Below are 18727 nucleotides of genomic sequence, written 5' to 3' on the forward strand. Positions count from 1 at the left end.
AGGGATCAGCAACATACGGGCTGCAGATCAGTTCTAGCCCTCTGGATCTGGCCCACAGAACTGGAGCCTACACTGCTGCCACTTCTCTCAGCCCCCGTCCCATTCCCTGGCTGTGTGTGGGCCCACATGTGCTGTGTCAGGGCTGGGGAGCTGCAAACTGCTTCTATTCTGCCATTATTTCCCTCCATCCCTGCCTCCCAGCTGCAGGTTGGGCCCAGCTGGAAACTGCACAGCTCCTATACAGTTTCTCTGCGTGTACCCATGCTGACCATGCAATAAAGATCTGTCAGGGTCGTGTAGCTACCAGCTGCACCCATGGGCGTTTTTACATGTGGGGGGGGCTTTAATGAGATGCAGAGGCTGGCTGACTTGCATTAATTAGTAATTACAGCTCATCAGAGCAGCTTCCTGGCACATCTACCAGCACCCCATGTTGCTTCTCCTGCTTCTCATCACCCCCACAACCCCGCAGGCTTGAAGAAGCGGCAGTGGCATGGGCACAGCTCCTGGCTGTCTGTCTTGGCACAGGTGGAGGGAGAAAAACCCCCACCCCTCATTACTGACGTGGCACCACAAGGCCCACATCAGACAGGAGCTGGGTTGTTCCAACCCACAATTTATTAAAGGTTGCTGAACCCTGCCCAGAGACTACAAGAAAGACCACTAAACTCTAACACCTGTAAACAGTCTTTTCTTTTACCTGTAAACGTTCTGTTCTCATAGGTCTGAAATGCACAATAAAACTGTAAGTCAAAGATTTGGTTTGCTTTTGGAGTCCTACTGTCGAGCATGTGGGATGTACCTAAAACACCTGAGCAGGCAGGTGGAAGCAATGGAGAAGCTAATCAACCTTACTGATATTCTCAAGCAGGAAAAGAAGGATGAAACGCAAAAGGTATTGTAGCTATAAATACTGTGGTCAAGTATGTGGCCTGTTAGTAGTTTCAAGAGTTAGATCTTTACTTGTTTATTAGAAATAAGTAGTGCTAGTATCGATAACTTGCTAGATAATAGAATTCCTTACCAAGAAGTTGGAGTATCTTTTCTCCACCTATTGTTACGTGGCTTTTGGTTTTAATTAACGTACTTAACCTAAATACATTTTTAGGACATACCTTAAACTAATCATTCGTTTTATACATACATAGCTAAACTGGTGTTGGTTTGCAGCTGCTGCCAGCCACCAAGCCTGGGCTGCTCCCAGCAGGCAGCTGAGCGGCTGCAAACATCTTCTCCAGGCTCTGGCATTAGCTCCATACTAGAGGGTGCACGCGTGCCTCAGAGCAGACTTTATCCAGTGGCCCAGGAGCCCAACTCCATGTGCCCGCACATCTGGTTCTGTGTGTTTATTTGCCTCTGTCTGGTCCTGTGTGTCTGTGTGTGCACACATAAGTTTGGTTGTGGATGTGTGTGTGCATGTGTCTATTCTGGGTGTGTTCTGGTTCTCTGTGTTTGTGCATGTGGTTCTCTGTGTGCGTTTGTCTGGTGCATTCTATCTCATTGCAACGTGCTCAACAAAAAAGGAATACACAATAACAAAAGCAACATTTATGATTATTAAATATACTAATATGCAGTGCATCCTGCCATGTACACCCCCTGTCCTCATTTTGTTTTTCTGGCATGCTGGCTCTCCGGCACCTTCCAAGGTAGACTGTGGTTTATTCGGCATTCCGGCCAAAAAACGTTGCCTACCCCTGCTCTACGTGTAATTAAAAATAAAAAAAAATCCCAAAACTTAAATCTTATTACTTGTCAGGTGCAAATGAAATTTCTCGTTGAACAAATGAGGCGGCCAGATTTCATGGATGCTTTGCAAGGTTTTATCTCTCCTCTTAACCCCGCCCATCAGCTAGGAAACCTCAGGTATGTTATTCCCTTTTGGAACAGACGTTTAAATAAACCATGTTTGTGACATGCATTTTCTTGGTAAAATTTAAATTGCAGATTTTACTAAGCAAATTTGTAGTGGATTCCTAAAGAACATTAAGCCAATGCCATCAATAAAATAATTTAAAATGACCACAGAGCAGTATATAACTCCATGCATTTGCAATTTCTGTGTGGATAGAGCTTCAGAAATATGGTATATAGGATGCTCCCATAGTGGCTAGTGTCCTTTATTGCTTTATGTTTAGCACTCCAAGAATGGCAACGGTGGCTAGTTGACTGTCCTTTTCAGTCCATTCTGTTTTCACATCAACAAAAAGTGCTGAGGGGAGGAAACTGGGAGAGAAGAAGAATGCAGAAACACCATTCATTTGTAACGGTCTGGTGGTATATTTCTTTCTATCTTTTTGTAGGCTTGACGAGTGCAGGATTATGTCCTCTGCAAAAAGGCCTCTATGGCTGAACTGGGAAAACCCAGATATTATGTCTGAACTCTTGTTTCAGAACAACGAGATCATCTTTAAAAATGGGGATGGTAAGGATAACACACATTTGTCTTGTTTTAATGTATTATAATTGAATGGGGTGTATATATATATATTTTTTTTTAATCACTGCCTATTGAATTGAAGCTTTTTCTAATATATAGATAGGGCCCTACCAAATTCATAGTGAAAGTGGGCTGTGCTGTGGCTCCTTTAATCTTGCAGGTTTGCCTGCACATCCCTCTGCTGCTGATTGGAGGGGCCCCACTTGCAGCCCACTCCTGATCAGCAAGGAAGCAAAAACCACAGCTTTAAACATGGCGCCAGTTTTACCTCCCCTCCGATCAGCAGCAGGGCTGCTGGGGCCTCTTGGCCAATTAGCGCTGGGGAGGAAAAACAATTAAAGGAGCTGTTGCGCAGCCCACTTCCACCATGAATTCAGTAGGGCCCTATATGTAGGATACATCTGTTAGAGAAGTTTGCACACATTTGTGATGAACATTTTGATTCTTCTAAAGAAGTAGATGTGTTTAAAAATAGTTGTTCCTTATGCAGGCATTTATACATGTAGTTGTGCTTGTAAGCCATGGGTGGCCAACCTGAGGCATGGGTGGCAAAAGTGGCACATGCAGACTCCTCATGTGACATACAGTTGATTGTGCAGGAGACAGGCAGTACAGTGACAGATGAAAGCAGGGAGCAGAAAGCACAGTGTCTGATCAGACGGAGGAATAAAGTAGAGCAGCAGCTTGGTCAGGGACCGTAAGGCAGGGAGTAGCGGATCAGGTAAGGGAAAGGTATCAGAGTGGCACTCGGGAAGGGTACAGGAACAACTTGTGGAATGCTTGCCAAAAAGGTTGGCCCCATAGCTTTTAGAACAAGCTTTATGAAAAGTGTTGTTTTTTTGCAACAGACACAACAGGTGACTTTGGAATATGACTCATGAACAGTCCTTTCACTAGTATTAACACTGACTTGCCTGACTTTTTTTTAATAGGGTTTCACTAGCAACATAATCTTACTTTAAGCACAAACCTCTCTTTCAGATATTAAAATATAGAACATTTAAAAGATGTTTTAATTTTATAATAATTGTTGACTTCAATCTCTTGGCTCTTAAAGGGTTTAAAATTGCACCTTGGTAACCAGCGTTGAAACTAATGCTACAACTTTTATCATCTCTCAGAAACCAACATCTGTTATTTAACTCTTGTGAGGCAAAATAATGAGATGCATTTTTTCTAGAAACTTTATTATACTACACATGCTACTTGTCCTTGTGAAAAATTTGAACAGTGTCACATTACCAAAAGCTTTCAATCTGATCTTTTAAAATCTGCAACATCTGTATTATTTGACTGTTTCAGATTTACGTCAGGATATGCTAACGCTTCAGATTATTCGAATTATGGAAAATATCTGGCAAAATCAGGGTCTTGATCTTCGGTAAGTAAGGAGGGCGTTCTCAATCTATACAACTCGGAACTATAAAACTCTTTTCTGCTTCCCCTGTTTGCTGTTCTCCTTTTCCCGTGAATGGCAAAATTTCTCTCTGTTTTGGCAACTTGTACAGCATTGAGGTAACCAAAGTACTAGTTTCTGTAAAGTAATCAGTGCTCCCTTTTGAAAATGAATTTGGTGATATCATACCAGTGACTAGCAGGCAGACATAATAGAAATTGTAGTGGTTGGCACTGGCTACTTTGTTTGTTGCATTGCAGTCTTGTAAGGGTCACAGATAAACTATGATTTAGCTCCTTTTTCGTACTCCCTCTGTATTTTATATATCCCTGCTTTTCTTCACTATACAGGTTTTTTTTCTTTGAATATCTCTACCAAACTCTGTAGCCACTCTGGTTTTCTTCACCCATTAACATTCAAACTCACCCCTCTCCAAAATACAAAAGAGGTGGTAAAGAAAGCTCCCAAGTCCTTACTTCTGGTAATAGTGATTTTAGGACAGGTTAAGATGTATGAGTCTGTTCCCTGTGTTTTTTTTTTATGGAGAGTTGCAAGGATGCAGCTTGGCTCCTGTCTTTGTGCCTGCTCGGTCAGGATCTGCATGTGCTGCCATAGGTTCTTCCCTCCTCCTAGCACCGTACAAACTTTCCAGCCTAAAGCATGCTGCATACCAATTTTCAAAGTAAGTTCTGAGCACAGTGAACTCTGGAAAATACCAGATAGTGCCAAGAATCACCTTTTTGGTAAAGATAATTGAGAAACTAGCAGGGACCCACCTCCAAACCCCTTGCACATAGATAAGAGCAGGACATCCATTCTTTCCCACCTGGACCTGTGTACAGCACTGTATAACATTCAACTAGCACTACTGTGGTGATGGGCAGCTGTTCCTTTGCATCCAGGAGCAATCAGTTATGGAATTCTGCATGGCCCCATCCTCTTAAGAGGGGACATGATGGTAGTCTTCAATTACTTGAAGGGCTGCCATAAAGTAGGGGGAAAACACTTTCTTTTCTGCAGAGAGGGGAGCACAGACCAGTGGCTTGAATTTGCAGCAAAGTAAATTTAGATGGGATATCTGGAAAAACTTCTTCACTGTTAGAACAGTGAGGCAGTGGAATAGACTACTTAGGGAAATTATTGACTCTCCATCACTGGAAGTGTTCAGGAAGAAGTTGGGTGCTCAGAAAGAAATTAGACACCCACTGGTCAGGGATGATCTAGGTGTAGCTCTACCTATGTTCTACTGTGGATATTTCCCATGCTTCAGTGCATTGCTGGTTGCCCATGCTTTTCCTCTCCCCTCACCCCTTATTTCTAATACATGTCAGGGCATTTTTAAGCCTTCCTCAGAAGTATTGGGTATTGGCTTCAGCTAAGGCTGAGGACTTTGACTGGGGTGTGCCAATGCTCCTGCTGGGACCAAAGCAAGAGGTTCCTGGCTAGAGGGTCTTGCCTCTCTGCTCAGGGCCAGACCAAATGCCATATTTGGGGTCAAGAAAAAATTTTACTCCGTAGTCAGATTTGTACAGACTTAGGAGGGGGTTTACTTTCTACTGTAGTATGGGGCATAGCCCCTTTACCTGGGATCCCTTGACAATATGTTGACAACATTTGATAGAAGCAGGATGTTGGCTGCCGTAGTACCCCTGCTTTACCTGTGGCAGGTTAGGGTGTTAGATCTGTATTGTGTCCGGGTTGACAGTCTTATGTAGAGTTTGTATTATGGTTTATATCGGATGGTTTGGCAAGGGTTGATCCTGCCTCAGGCAGGGGGTTGGACTAGATGACCTCTGGAGGTTCCTTCCAGCTCTATTTATGATTTTCTCTCCCCCCCGAACTGTTCAGTATTTTCAGTTAATTTTTAAAAGAGAAATTAAGATTCCTTGGACTTATATATCAGCACTACACAGATCAGATGATAATTATTCTTCCATTTTCAGATAGCACTGTCTCCCAGCTGGCCCTCTGCTTGATTGACATTCTTATGCAGACGAGGCAGTTGGATGAACATGAACACTGAATGAGCCAGAGATGAATCATGATAAACAGAGCAAAATATTTTGAAGACCTAGAAATCCATAATTTTTATCTGTCAAAAGAGTCTCCTGTGTAGACTATTAGATTGTGTCCTTCTGATCTCCTCATTGCTGCTGTTGTAGACACAGATGTTGAAGAAAAAAATATTTTTTCATTTCTGAAAAGCCAGAGGATCATGCCTCATCCTTTTGAACATAGGCCTTCCACATCTCTTCGGGTGCATCTACACCTTGCCCTATGGTGATGTCGCTACAGCGCTGTGTTTTAGTACTTCCTTTTGGCGCAGTACAGGCGGTTACTGCACCGTGTGTACAGTGCGCTGTTAGATTTCACTGCTACATCACCATAGCAGTGCACTATACTCAGGGAGCATGCTGCTTTGGCGACATAGCTGGAAATCCTTTGTAGACGCATGTGATCGCTGTGTCGCCGTAGCATGCCATATGGCAGTGTAGTGTGTCACTGCATCGCTGTAGGACAATGTGTAGACACACCGTTTGCCTAAATATTAGTACTCTTAACTGTGAAAATCATTTCAGTTAGCCCAGAATGGAGGAAATAGTCTTCTCAGCAGCACGGGTAGTTCAGGGCATGCGACATCTGTGCTACTCATTCCACTGCGAGTAAAATCAAGTCCAGTTGAAAGCCCTAGAGTTCGTCTTCCTAACTCAGAATGTCCTGTCTGTTTGTGAGGACAGTGCTGTGAAAGCTATGTTCCTTTTGACCCTTCCCCCAAAGTTCAGACCTGAAGGTGAAAGGCAAGACAAGTCCTTTCCAGTACCAAAATCTAGCCTGTCCACAGAGGACTTGGAATGACCAGTTCTCTCATCCTTCAGTATCAAATATAAAGCAAATTTTTTTTTATTTAGTTTTTCTATGTTCCCAGTAAAAGGTTGAGAAAAAAGATAGAGGGGGGGAGAGGAATAAAAGAAGCAATAAAAGATGAAGAAGAAGGGAGAGGTAAAAGGAAAAGAAAAATGAATAGATCTTCAACTGCTTGGGAGGATAATTAAGCCACCGTCCTACTGTAAATTTATTACATGTAGGGAACGGTCATTGATAGAGGGTGGGGGGAGGATATTATAAAAATGGTACTGGGGGTGGCACGTGTTTGTGCCGTGTACACCCACACGTGTACTTCCAGGGATGGATATGCAGTTAAAAGCAGCTTCAGACATTGCTACTTTACAGCATAGAGTTTTTATTACAATGTTATAGTATTTTCAGGTAATTAAAGTGAAAATAATGTATTTTTAAATGTCCATACAAACTTTTCTTAAAATTTATCATGTACAGTAGAAAGTTAATTATCAAAATAATTAGTGTCATCAACATTGCGGATAATCTTTTTATCTGGATAATGATACAGCACAGTGTGAAGTATTGACAACAATCCTTTTAATGAATGTATTGTACAGCAAATAGAAGGAAATAAATGTAAGATTCCATGTAATGTTTTAAAATCTCAAAGCCCTAGTAAGTAGACAATGAGTAGTTGTCTTGTCAACAAGCAAAGCCCAACTGCAGGCTTATGGCTTTTTAAATGTAAAACCTGCTGGTTGTTTGACTTTCTAGATGATCATCTCTCTACTGTACTTATCTGATGGTACTTGTGATGTGACAGGTGTTCCCTTCCTGAATGTCTTGGGTCTCTCCTAATATCAAGAACTAATGAAATCCACCTAAAATGGATAGATTTGTTTTTAATTTTAGTAGGTTAGTAGAAAACCATTAATTTAATGTTCAGCTTAATTGTTGTTTTTGCAATAAAGCTAAGGAAATGCATTGCCAGATGCCATGGCTTTGGAGCCAAGCACATCATTATACTTCATATTATTGCATGTTTTTTTAGTGCTTTTAATACATCTGTAGGGCTTTAATATGGATTTTTCTTCATATCCCTAAGCTAATAACAGATGGTATTCATCTGACAAATATTACTAAACGGTACATATTTAATACTGCTAACACACTTGCTGGCTCAAACTATGATCTGAAAAAAAAATTCTCTTCCAGGATGTTGCCTTATGGTTGTTTGTCTATTGGTGACTGTGTTGGCCTTATTGAAGTGGTCAGAAGCTCTCATACAATCATGCAGATACAGTGCAAAGGAGGCCTAAAGGGCGCGCTGCAATTCAACAGCCACACATTACATCAGTGGCTCAAAGACAAGAACAAAGGAGAAATGTGAGATTTTACTCTTTCTTTTTTTCGTTGTTTTTATTTGTTGTCTCTCTGAAGGAAACTATAAAGCAAGAGTATGCAAATCCTGTCTTCTGGAAGTGGGAAGTTACATTATGGACCTTGTTCCTCCTCCTGACCAGTACTCTTTCCCACACATTCGTTCGTTCCCTCCTTCCCCCAATCTCTCCTTTTGAGCTTGATTGAGGTATTGTTTAACACACTGGTGGGGGGGGATTGCTATGCTCTCATCAGACTATGAACTAAATCTCAAATTAATAGGTAGGTAAACAAGTGAGACCTTGTTTTCTCCTTTTAAGAGAGTTGCTCCAGGGGCCACGTACCTATAATAAGACCACATAGTAATAGTTCTTTTTATTATTATTCGACATCTGCTGTATTCCTTTCAAGTTCTTTGCGATTCACTTCAGTCCAAGAAGTTTTGTTTCCTTTTCATTGAACTAGCATGCACACATCCAGCTCTTCCTGACATGGATGCTACTTCTGCATTTTATGGTAGCACTTGAATAGTAAAATGCCTTGTGTTTTGTTTTCAATAGGTATGATGCAGCTATTGACTTGTTTACACGCTCCTGTGCTGGCTATTGTGTTGCTACATTCATACTGGGAATTGGTGACCGTCACAATAGTAACATCATGGTGAAGGATGATGGACAGGTATTATACTTTATGCAAGAATACTCCTTGGCAAATATTAAATTATGTAATGTCATCTTTCATTTGTCTGATATTAAGATGCTGCTTTTGTTGTAAGCTGGTGTTTCCATCACCAATCCAAGCTAAAGCTAAATGAACCGATGTTCCTGTGATAGCTGTTTAAATGAACATGCGAATAACTTTGTTATTTTCCCTCTTTAAAGCTGTTTCACATTGATTTTGGGCACTTTCTGGATCACAAAAAGAAAAAATTTGGTTACAAGCGAGAGCGTGTACCGTTCGTTCTAACGCAAGATTTCTTAATAGTGATTAGTAAAGGAGCTCAAGAATGTACCAAAACAAGAGAATTTGAAAGGTAGGCCTTCTTAGATGGAGTATTTTTATACAAATAAAATACTTTTCTCTTTTGCCCAGCTATGTACATGTGGAAATATCTTGTAGGAAAAATTACCTTGGATGTAATAGAGATCTTTTAATATTCGGACCCATGACTAAATGACGCTGCCTACTAGACTAGGTGTGACTCCATACAGAATTTATTGTACAAAGAAATGCGACATAGATGGATTCTGTTCATTTTCATGGTTTTTTTCAATGTGCACCTTCTGTTTGTTCAGATCTAGGTCACAAATCCTGTGTGTCAGATTTTCCGCCCGTGAGTCAGAAGTGTAGACCATAAACCTCGGTTTTTGGGTCTGCACCTGGGATGTGCTGGGTTTTTGTGACTTTCACAGACTTTGCAGGATATGTGAACACTTAAGCTTACTTGATTTAAAATTTTATTCAACAATGAATTAGATTTGGGACATTTTATCACCCATGAACACTTTGCTTTTAATGCTTAAAATAAATCTTATGTTACCATTAAGTCAAGTGGCTCAGTAGAGTTCCTTAAACTTTCCAGGATAACTTACCTTGTAAGCAAGTATCAGCAAATGAAAATGGCTTTTAAAACTGTTTCAGGCCTGTCTGAAAATTATGGCTATGGCTAACATTAATATGATTTCAGTTTTAGAATTAACCTACATGTGGGAGATTTGGGAAGATGATAGTAAAATGAAAAGAATATATATTCAATGTGATTTCCAAGAAAAGAACATTGTCGTAGGTCTAATAAGTTGTCTTGAATCAACTCTTATCTGTCTGTCTTTTCAAGGTTTCAAGAGATGTGTTATAAGGCTTACTTAGCAATTCGGCAGCATGCCAATCTCTTCATAAATCTGTTCTCCATGATGCTTGGCTCAGGCATGCCAGAATTACAGTCTTTTGATGATATTGCATACATTCGAAAGACACTTGCATTGGACAAAACTGAGCAGGAAGCTCTGGAGTATTTCATGAAACAAATGAATGATGCTCACCATGGTGGCTGGACAACAAAAATGGACTGGATCTTCCACACAATAAAGCAACATGCCTTGAACTGAAATGAAAGCAAAGACGACACAAACTGATAGCCCATTTTGTGGGCACTACACTGCACTGCTAATGCCTGTCAGCAGCAAAGACTGGTTGCATAGGAATTGCACAAACCACGAATGACATTAGAGTTGACAGGAAGAACAGAGATGAAATGTTCAGACAGTTTTCAAGACTATTGTAAAACAGGGTTTCAGATAGCACTAAAATGATACACTTCAAAATTAAGCTTTAGTATGATGTGTAACTTCATGTTATGCCTTAAGCCCAGAAAAGTTTTGGAAGTCTTTCCTGTTTTTGTTTTTTGATTAAGGATCATTTGGAAGGAGGAAGAAAAGAGTTGCTATCATCAAATGCAGTCCATGACATACTACAGGAGGAAGTCTGGTACAGGAGATGGAGACTATGCTGGGTTTCAAATGAGCTGAAAGAGAACTTCCCATTTACCACGGCTATTTAGATGCTGCATATCTTGAAGGGAAGGATTTTTAGGGGCAGAGATATTAAAAATAATAGTGAGGGAGCAGTGCCTTTAACTGTATTCAGAGATGTGTTTGAAGTTTAACTGAACCTTTTCACTTCTAGGTCTGTCATCTGCACAGTTTTTGAAAGCAGTTGGAAATAGGCCCAATATGTATGGTGTTTTCTCCTGGACAGTATTTGTAGTGATGAAATTCTTAGCTTCAGAAAGAACTCTGTTCCCCAGCATCCCAGAAGACTGCCTAACTTCAGAAATTGAATGGTCAAAATTGGGTTTAGTGCAACAAAACATTGTAGTGTTCACTTTGGGTTTGATTTAATCTGACTTGAACTGAATAGACTTTTTTCATGCATGTTTTCCAGAGCCTAAAAAAAGGTGAGTTATTAAAAATTATTGAAAGATTATTTTTTTATGAAGGCTATTTATATAATAGGAACTATTATTAATATATATTCTTTATTTACATGGTTTGTCCCATAGTCACTCATTTAATTTCGCAGCCCAGTTCTATCTGTCCAAGATTCCCATTATTTGTAATGTCACTGGTGGTGACCAGCTCTACTCCTAGGACCAAATTCAACCCTGGTGAAAGAGGATACAATACCATTGAAATCAGTGGGAGATGCAGCCACCAGTGCCAGAAATGAACTTGTCCTAAGTCTCTTCAGCAAATCTCAGGCAATACTCTTAACGTTACTTAAGTGATATGCTGGCAGTTCAAGGAATGTATGGTTATACCCTCAACTTTTGGGTCCACCTTGTTCTCTTGCTCTTTGTTCTCTTTCCTGCTGCTTTTGAAAGTGGCTGTTTAATCCCAGTAACCAGTACTTCAGAAACAAATGAGTTTTCAATACAATCACTAAGCAATTCAACATACAGCAAATACATTGGATAGCTCATAGCATGTGGAGTTACCAAACAAACATTTTATAGCTGTGTGTCTGTACATAATCTCTGTCTACATATTTGTAAATCTAATTGTCCTTCTCTCTCTAAAACAATATACACATTAAATTGGCACCAGTTTTTGAGACTGTCTAGACTACCAGAGGTTTTTAGATGTCCTGTGTGCGACCACAGGTCAAACTTGCTATTCTGAAACTATTTTTTATAAATTCTTAAGCATTTTCTGGGGGGAAAAATTGCAAAACCCAGGGTGTGAAAGTTGACACTTACTCTAGCATTTTAGATTTGCTAGATTTGCAGCATTTGGAATGAAATCCAAAAGTCTGGGATTTTGGGGGTTGGGCTGGGTCACACAAATTTAAGTGCCACTCAAAAGTGCAATACCAGATGTAATATGTAATATGCTGACAGTTGGTATCTCTAACTGAACTGTGCTTTGTGGGGTTGTATTAATGAGATATCGAGTGGTTGGATTTTTTTTTTTTAAAGCAAATTGTAATATATTTAAAAAGTGCAATCAATTATACCCTTAGAAGACTTAGAGAAAAGTGAATTTGGGATTGTAAAGCCAGGACTTTGTTTTGTCTTTTAAGACGCCTTTCATAGTCAGGATTTCTTTGGTTAATCATTGAACACACTGTTACTTGACTGACCTGCATGGGAAAATGACTGTCTTCATGAAAACTATGAAGAACTGCTAATATTAGAATGGAGAATACAGTGTCTTGGCTCTAATGATCACTTTAGAGCTGTCCAACAGAGTTCAAATCCTTCTTCATTCACTGACTGTTACATATGCCTCTTTTCAGATGTGAATGTTTTCACTCCTAATAACATTTATGATTGCATATTTACCAGAACACAATTACCCTTATATATAGTCAACCCAATCCGTTTCAACACTTTTAAACTTGGGAATTATTTACACTAAGAAATTCAGTGAAATGATACAAATCTGAAACCCTGTTACCTGTAAACCGTAATTTAACAGAGAAATGTGTGTTAGTAAATGCCACGTCCTACATTATTCTTGACTATCTTGTATTGAGAGAGAGATTTTACCATGTTTACACAGGATCTGGCCAGCCTTTTAGGATCTGAATGAAAAGGTCCACTCCTCAAGCTTATTGGATTTTATGGGACTGATTCTCCAGATCTTGACCCATTGGTCACTATATAAATTTATAAAATATGAGTGAAAAATTGTACCAAATCAAATAGCAATTTTTGCACCCATTTTGCACAGTCTGCAGGGTTGGGAAGATTCAGGCCTCTATTTCTAAGAGTTACTGCAACAAAACACTGCACAAGCTGTAAAATCTCTTATGGGCATGTGACAGTATAGGAAAGCAAACTCATTAGCTAAATTGTCACAATAGAATTTGGAGGACTTTTAGAATGAAACAAAATAGAAGCATGGGAAGGTCACGGGCTGGGTTTATAGTGCATGAAACAAATTGTTACCATAATTTGGAAGTCCATTGAATGGGGAGGGGGGGCAAATTCATCGAATGCAAAAAAGTCAATTTTTTAAAAATGTGCGTTAACTCTAAATATATTTCTTGTTACACCAGTCCTTAAACTGATGTAACTCCATTGACTTTATGGGGATCATTCCTGATTTACACTGAGAGAATCAGGCCCACTTTCTCAGAGAAAAGGTTTCTGCTTAAAGACTGAATACATTTGTAATGGAGTTCTATACAGGGTCGAGTTTGGAATTGATTTTTCTCTCTTTCTTTCCTGTTGACATTTTAGATTTGCCAAAGTTCCCTTTGTCCTGAATATCAGCTGTGCAAAACACACTTTAGTAGTTGATTTCAACCTCGGAGTGAATCTGAGCACCTTGCTCCTGCAAAACTCCTGTAGGAGTCTTACCTGAGCAAAGAGCCTAGGAGTGGGCCTTACATTTTATTACCAAACCGTTAGAAAATGGTGACTTTAGTGAATATGTGTTGTGATATGGTGTAACTAATTTTTTTCAACTGTGAAACTCTACATTGTTTTAACAACAAAACGGGCTGCTGCTGATTTAGTTTTTCTTGAGATGTATTCTTTGCTTTCCTAAAGGTAGCAAAAGAAACTCCTGTACTGACTTACGTATGCACGCTTTCTGTTCTCAAAGGAGCGCATCAGTAGTTTCTTCATAGGTAAGATACAATCCTTCAGGATAATTTTAATTTAAACAACAAAAAAAAGCATTTAAACAAAACCAAAATGGTTAGTGGTTTGGCATCTTGTGGAGAAGATATAAGAAGCCTGCATATTAAGGGCACTGTAGAAATTACGCAGCATGTAGAGAACTTTGTATGTGATGACCCTGCTTGTTGGCTTTTTCTTCTCATTTTTATGTAAAACCATTTAAGCCCTATAGTGGTCAGTAGCCCATGTTGGTTAGCAATTTGAAGACATTTTCCTTGCTTTGTCATTTTATAACAGGCATGGTCAAAGTTTGTGCTGAATAACAATTGTGAATTCCTCCTGTTTTTCATGTCTGTACAGGTTGCAGATCTGGGCTGGACCCATTCAAAAAAAAAGCCACTTGGAATGATTATGTATTTTGATGTCTTTGACATCTTTAAAATGCTTCAATTTAAAGAAAACAGTGTGGTATTAGAGAGAATTATGATGTGCTGCTTCTGAGATTTTTTTTTTTAAACTTCTGTATTTCAGTTTTTTAAGGTTTTACTTGAATAGATGAAGAACCACAATTTTTATACAAATAGTATACAGTTGTGGACACTGTGTTGCAGATCATTGAAGCCGATTAGTGTTGCAATACATGTTTCATACTGATGGTGAATTGTATTTTTTTCTTTAGTCAAAGTTGTCTAAGTTTTTTAGGTAAGGCTCTATCTGTCCAAAATACTTTGTGGCCTACCACAGTGCAGATGGTCACATATTTTTATGTCCATATTGACTGGGCAAGATAATAACAAAAATTGGGCCTGGCTGTAGAAGGGTTTTGTCTGAGTACAGGAGCCAGGCCTTGTAGGGACTTCAAGCTTTCAGAAATTCTTATCTGACTTTACTGTGATTTAATTGTAGCTTCCCTAGAGTTATTTTGGGTTAATCCCAACATAGAAGATCAAAATTGGGCCCTTGGTATGAAAGTTTTTGTCTATCTGACTTGTGAAAAAAACAAAAATACGTTTTCTTACTGATTGCAAACTAGATTAAACTGGGTGGTCCTTAGTCTTATTTATTCTCCTTTAACTGTCTGCTTTAGTTTTCAAATTCAGGAGTGCTATGGCCTTGCCTATAATCTGTTCTGCCCTGGTTTTTGAGACTTCAGGGATCTCTCTGGCTTAAAATACTTCCTCTTAAGGAAGTTCTACTTTCCCTTACTCCTTAATGACAGTAAGTGCTTTATGACATCGGATATCAGAAAAAGATGGCTTGACCTGGAATTTGCAGTGGAGCAATTGTCTCTATTATGAAGCACAAAATTACAATGGTGTTAAAATTGCATCGTTCTGCATTTGTGGCCCAAATTTTTTAAGGGAAAGTGCCCATAGCTGGAGGGTAGGGCTAGGATTCAGAGAGACCTAGACCAATTGGAGGATTGAGCCAAAAGAAATCTCATGAGTTTCAACAAGGACAAGTGCAGAGTCCTGCCCTTAGACAGAGCAATCCCATGCACCAGTACAGAGGGGGTAACCGGCTGGGCAGCAACTCTGCAGAAAAGGCCTTGGGGGGTGACAGTGGACAATCAGATGGATATGCCAGTAATGTGCCCTTGCTGCGAAGAAAGCTAACAGCATCCTGGGCTTCATGAGTAGGAGTGTTGCCAGCAGATTGAGGGAAGTGATTTTTCCTCTCTCTTCAGCACTCATGAGGCCACATCTGGAGTATTGTCCAGTTTTGGGCCCCCCACTACAGAAGGGATGTGGACAAATTGGAGAGAGTCCAGCGGAGGGCAACGAAAATGGTTCAGGGGCTGGGGGACATGACTTACGAAGAGAGGCTGAGGGACCTGAGCTTATTTGGTTTGAAGAAGAGAAGGCTGAGAGGGGATTTCATAACAGCCTTCAACTACCTGAAGGGTGGCTCCAAGGAGGATGGCGCTAGACCAGGGGCAGGCCAGCCTGTGGGTCAGATCGGGCCTCTGGCGGATTCCATTTCCCAGCAGCCTCTGGTGTCGCTGTGGCTGGTTTCTGTGGAAACTCCACCAGCAGCAGCACCAGTACCATGACAGTGCGGGAACAGTGTTTCCATGGAGACCAGCCCCAGCAGTGCTGGCAGGGCGCGTGGCTGGGCGGGGAGCTGATCCATGGCTGGGATCTTGCGGCAGTGACAGCATGGTGCAGAGCCGCAATCCACTACCTACACGTCCTGGGCAGGGCAGTGCAAGCAATGGATCATGTCTCTGCCCCGGCTCTGGACCACGCTGCCATCACTGCAAGATCCCAGCCCCAGAGCAGCTCCCTGCCCAGCCACATGCCTTGTCAGCACTGCTGGGGCTAGTGTCTTTGGAAACCCTGGCCCCCTGCACTGTCACGGTGCCACCGCTGCTGGGGTCTGTATGGAAACCGCCTGCAGCGATGTGGGCAGGGGCTGCTGGGAAATAGTCTACCAGCCAGCCATCTCCACCATTTTGCCCACCCTTGAGCTAGACTGTTGTCAGTGGGGGCAGATGACGGAACAAGGAGCAATGGTCTGAAGCTGCAGCAAGGGAAGTTTAGGTTGGATATTAGAAAAATCTTTCTCACTAGGAGGGTAGGGAAGCACTGGGACAGGTTATCCAGAGAGGTGGTAGACTCTCCATCCTTGGAAGGTTTTACAGGTAGGCTAGACAAAGCTTTGTCTGGGATGATCTAGTGGGGAATGGCCCTGTTTGAGCAGGGGGTTGGACTAGATGTGACCTCCTGAGGTCCCTTCCAACCCTCACACTCTATGAATCTAAATCATTGTTCTAAGAGGTGAGCAAAATCAGAGGAATTTCTGGGAAAGCATTACTAGGGACAGTTCATACATGTCTAGAATATGTAACAGCTATTTGTGCCAATGATTATAAAACCTGATGCTGAAACGAACTTTAAAACACTTTGTATATGTTAAGTGTCCTTATTTTCACTATAATGTGGCATTCATCAGGCAGAAGAAAGGAAAACACCCTATATTGATGGCTTATGGATGCATCCCATTAAACAATATGGTCCAGATCCTTTGTGATACATAGTTCAGTAGAGCTATATAGACTTAGACTACCTAAGAATCTCATCCGCTCCTGAAGTTCGCTGGTTTATGGTCTCCCCAGCTGGCCAGTTTTCTTACATAGCTCAGGCTGTGGAGAACTAACAGCTTATCTTTCAGCATTTCTATGTGGCTGCCTCGGTCAAGAGGAGCAAAACCTGGCTCTTCACAGTTGCGTATTCTCACTTTGTTTTCTTAATTAAACTTTTTAATACATTTAATCCATCTCCAGTGTTTTCGTAGGAGTCCTGAGTTCCCTGAGATAATCAACTGTCCCTGACTGGCCAAAATTGTCTTAACGTTTCATTTGTAACAGGAGAGGTTTGATTCTCTCTTTCTGCCTTAAGGCGATCGTGTCACACATTTGTCTTATTTCTTGCCACATTTCAATTTATATTAATCTGTGAATAGCATCTTCTCCACTAGTGATAACTGAATATTGGCGCATGACTTTTAACTGCATTTGAGATGTATAATCTGTATGTGACCATCAGCAGAGGAAAGGAGTCCAAGTTTCTGTCTTTGGAAGAGATGGAGTACCTGGTCACAATCAGATTTCCCAGGTTCTTATACTTGGATTTCTGAAGACCTGTTTTCATGTTGTCCTCATAACTGGTACCCACAATTGCAAAAATTTTGGATGAATAGAGCCCAGGGGGCATATTCTCCTCTTGGTGCCTGCATGTTATTCCCTTTAAAGTTAATAGAAGGTGTATGCCTGCATGAGGAGAATTTTAATGCCCATAAATATTGACTTGAAAAACCTTTAAAATGAAGACAAGATTTTTTTTTTCTTTTGAAATGACTCAACTAGAGAGAAAAATATTGCCCTGTAATTTAGTTTTTAGGTCATTCTATGGATAAAGGTCCTGTGGTATATAATACATTAATCTAAACGTAGACAAGACATTTTTTTTTGTAAGAATGGGCCAAAAAAGTATTAAGACACAGCAAGATGCATGTGTTGTCATACTGAGTATAGTCTTGCAGTATCATTTGAATCAATTGTACACCTTTTTTCCCTTTTGCTGTGCTACTCAATAGCAAGAAAAGTTTGGCCTGTGACTGCACTTACTGTAGTTCATGTTCATCAGCAATTGTAAAAAGTCTACTTTTTATTTAACTTTGTGGTCTGTATCACATCATGCTGTTTATTAAAATACTTTTATTTGTCTTTCATCATACTTTTGAGTGTTAATGTATATACTAAAAAGTAAATTAAAATAATATGGTTGGTACACTTCTGCTTTCGGAAATGTGTGAATTATGCAAGAGTTGTTAACGTTAAGGGATTGCTACAGCTGTAGCAGGACATATTTTAAGTGTTTCAGCTTTTTTCCAAAGTGTGGGGTGAAAGGAGGTACAAAGTGTGTGCATATCCATTCCAATTGTAAAAAGATGGTTTTTTTAATTGCATCTTTTTGCAGGTTATTGCTTCTGCATAGCTAGCTAACACATTATTTTCATTTATGTATGATTTAAATCTTCACAGAAGTAAGCCTTGAATTGCATCATTTCTACCTTGAGCATTTTATCTTCACTTCAGTAAGGACGTGGAAAAATTTGAGAGTGTCCAGAAAAGAGCCACCCACATGTTCAGAGACTTGCAAGGCAAGCCATACAAGGAAAGGCTGAGGGACCTGGGCCTCTAGCCTAAAGAAGAGAAGGTTGAGGGGGGACTTGATAGTAGCTTACCTTGATAGAGGAGTGCATCAGGAGCTCGATGAACAGCTGTTCACTAGGGCACCCCGGGGGAAGACCAGGACCAATGGATACAAACTCCTGGAAGACCACTTCAGGCTTAATACCAGGAAAAACTCCTTCACAGTCAGGGTGTCCAGACAGGAATAAACTTCCTCCAGAGGTGGTGCAATCGCCTACCCTGGAGGTTTTCAAGAGCAGACTGGACAGTCGCCTCTCTGGGGTCACCTAACCCCAGTTGTCTTCCTGCCTAGAGTGAGGTGGGGCTGGACCCGATGATCTGCAAGGT

The 18727-nt window shown here is 40.6% G+C and overlaps 1 protein-coding gene across 3 annotated transcripts in view; it reads left to right on the top strand.

Annotated features, from left to right (window-relative positions):
• The window catches only part of PIK3CA (phosphatidylinositol-4,5-bisphosphate 3-kinase catalytic subunit alpha), a 68630-nt gene extending 50709 nt beyond the window's left edge, over positions 1-17921 (top strand). For all 3 annotated transcript variants that reach the window (XM_019478485.2, XM_019478487.2, XM_019478489.2), the window contains 8 exons: positions 724-895; positions 1760-1866; positions 2304-2425; positions 3743-3821; positions 7893-8063; positions 8618-8735; positions 8939-9090; positions 9892-17921. In XM_019478485.2, coding sequence (XP_019334030.1) covers positions 724-895; positions 1760-1866; positions 2304-2425; positions 3743-3821; positions 7893-8063; positions 8618-8735; positions 8939-9090; positions 9892-10162 — 1192 coding nt within the window. In that variant the 3' untranslated portion in view covers positions 10163-17921. The remainder of the gene's footprint in view (positions 1-723; positions 896-1759; positions 1867-2303; positions 2426-3742; positions 3822-7892; positions 8064-8617; positions 8736-8938; positions 9091-9891) is intronic.
• The last annotated feature ends 806 nt before the right edge of the window (positions 17922-18727 follow it).

This window comes from Alligator mississippiensis, chromosome 7 (assembly GCF_030867095.1).
Source record: "Alligator mississippiensis isolate rAllMis1 chromosome 7, rAllMis1, whole genome shotgun sequence".
Lineage (NCBI taxonomy): Eukaryota > Metazoa > Chordata > Crocodylia > Alligatoridae > Alligator > Alligator mississippiensis.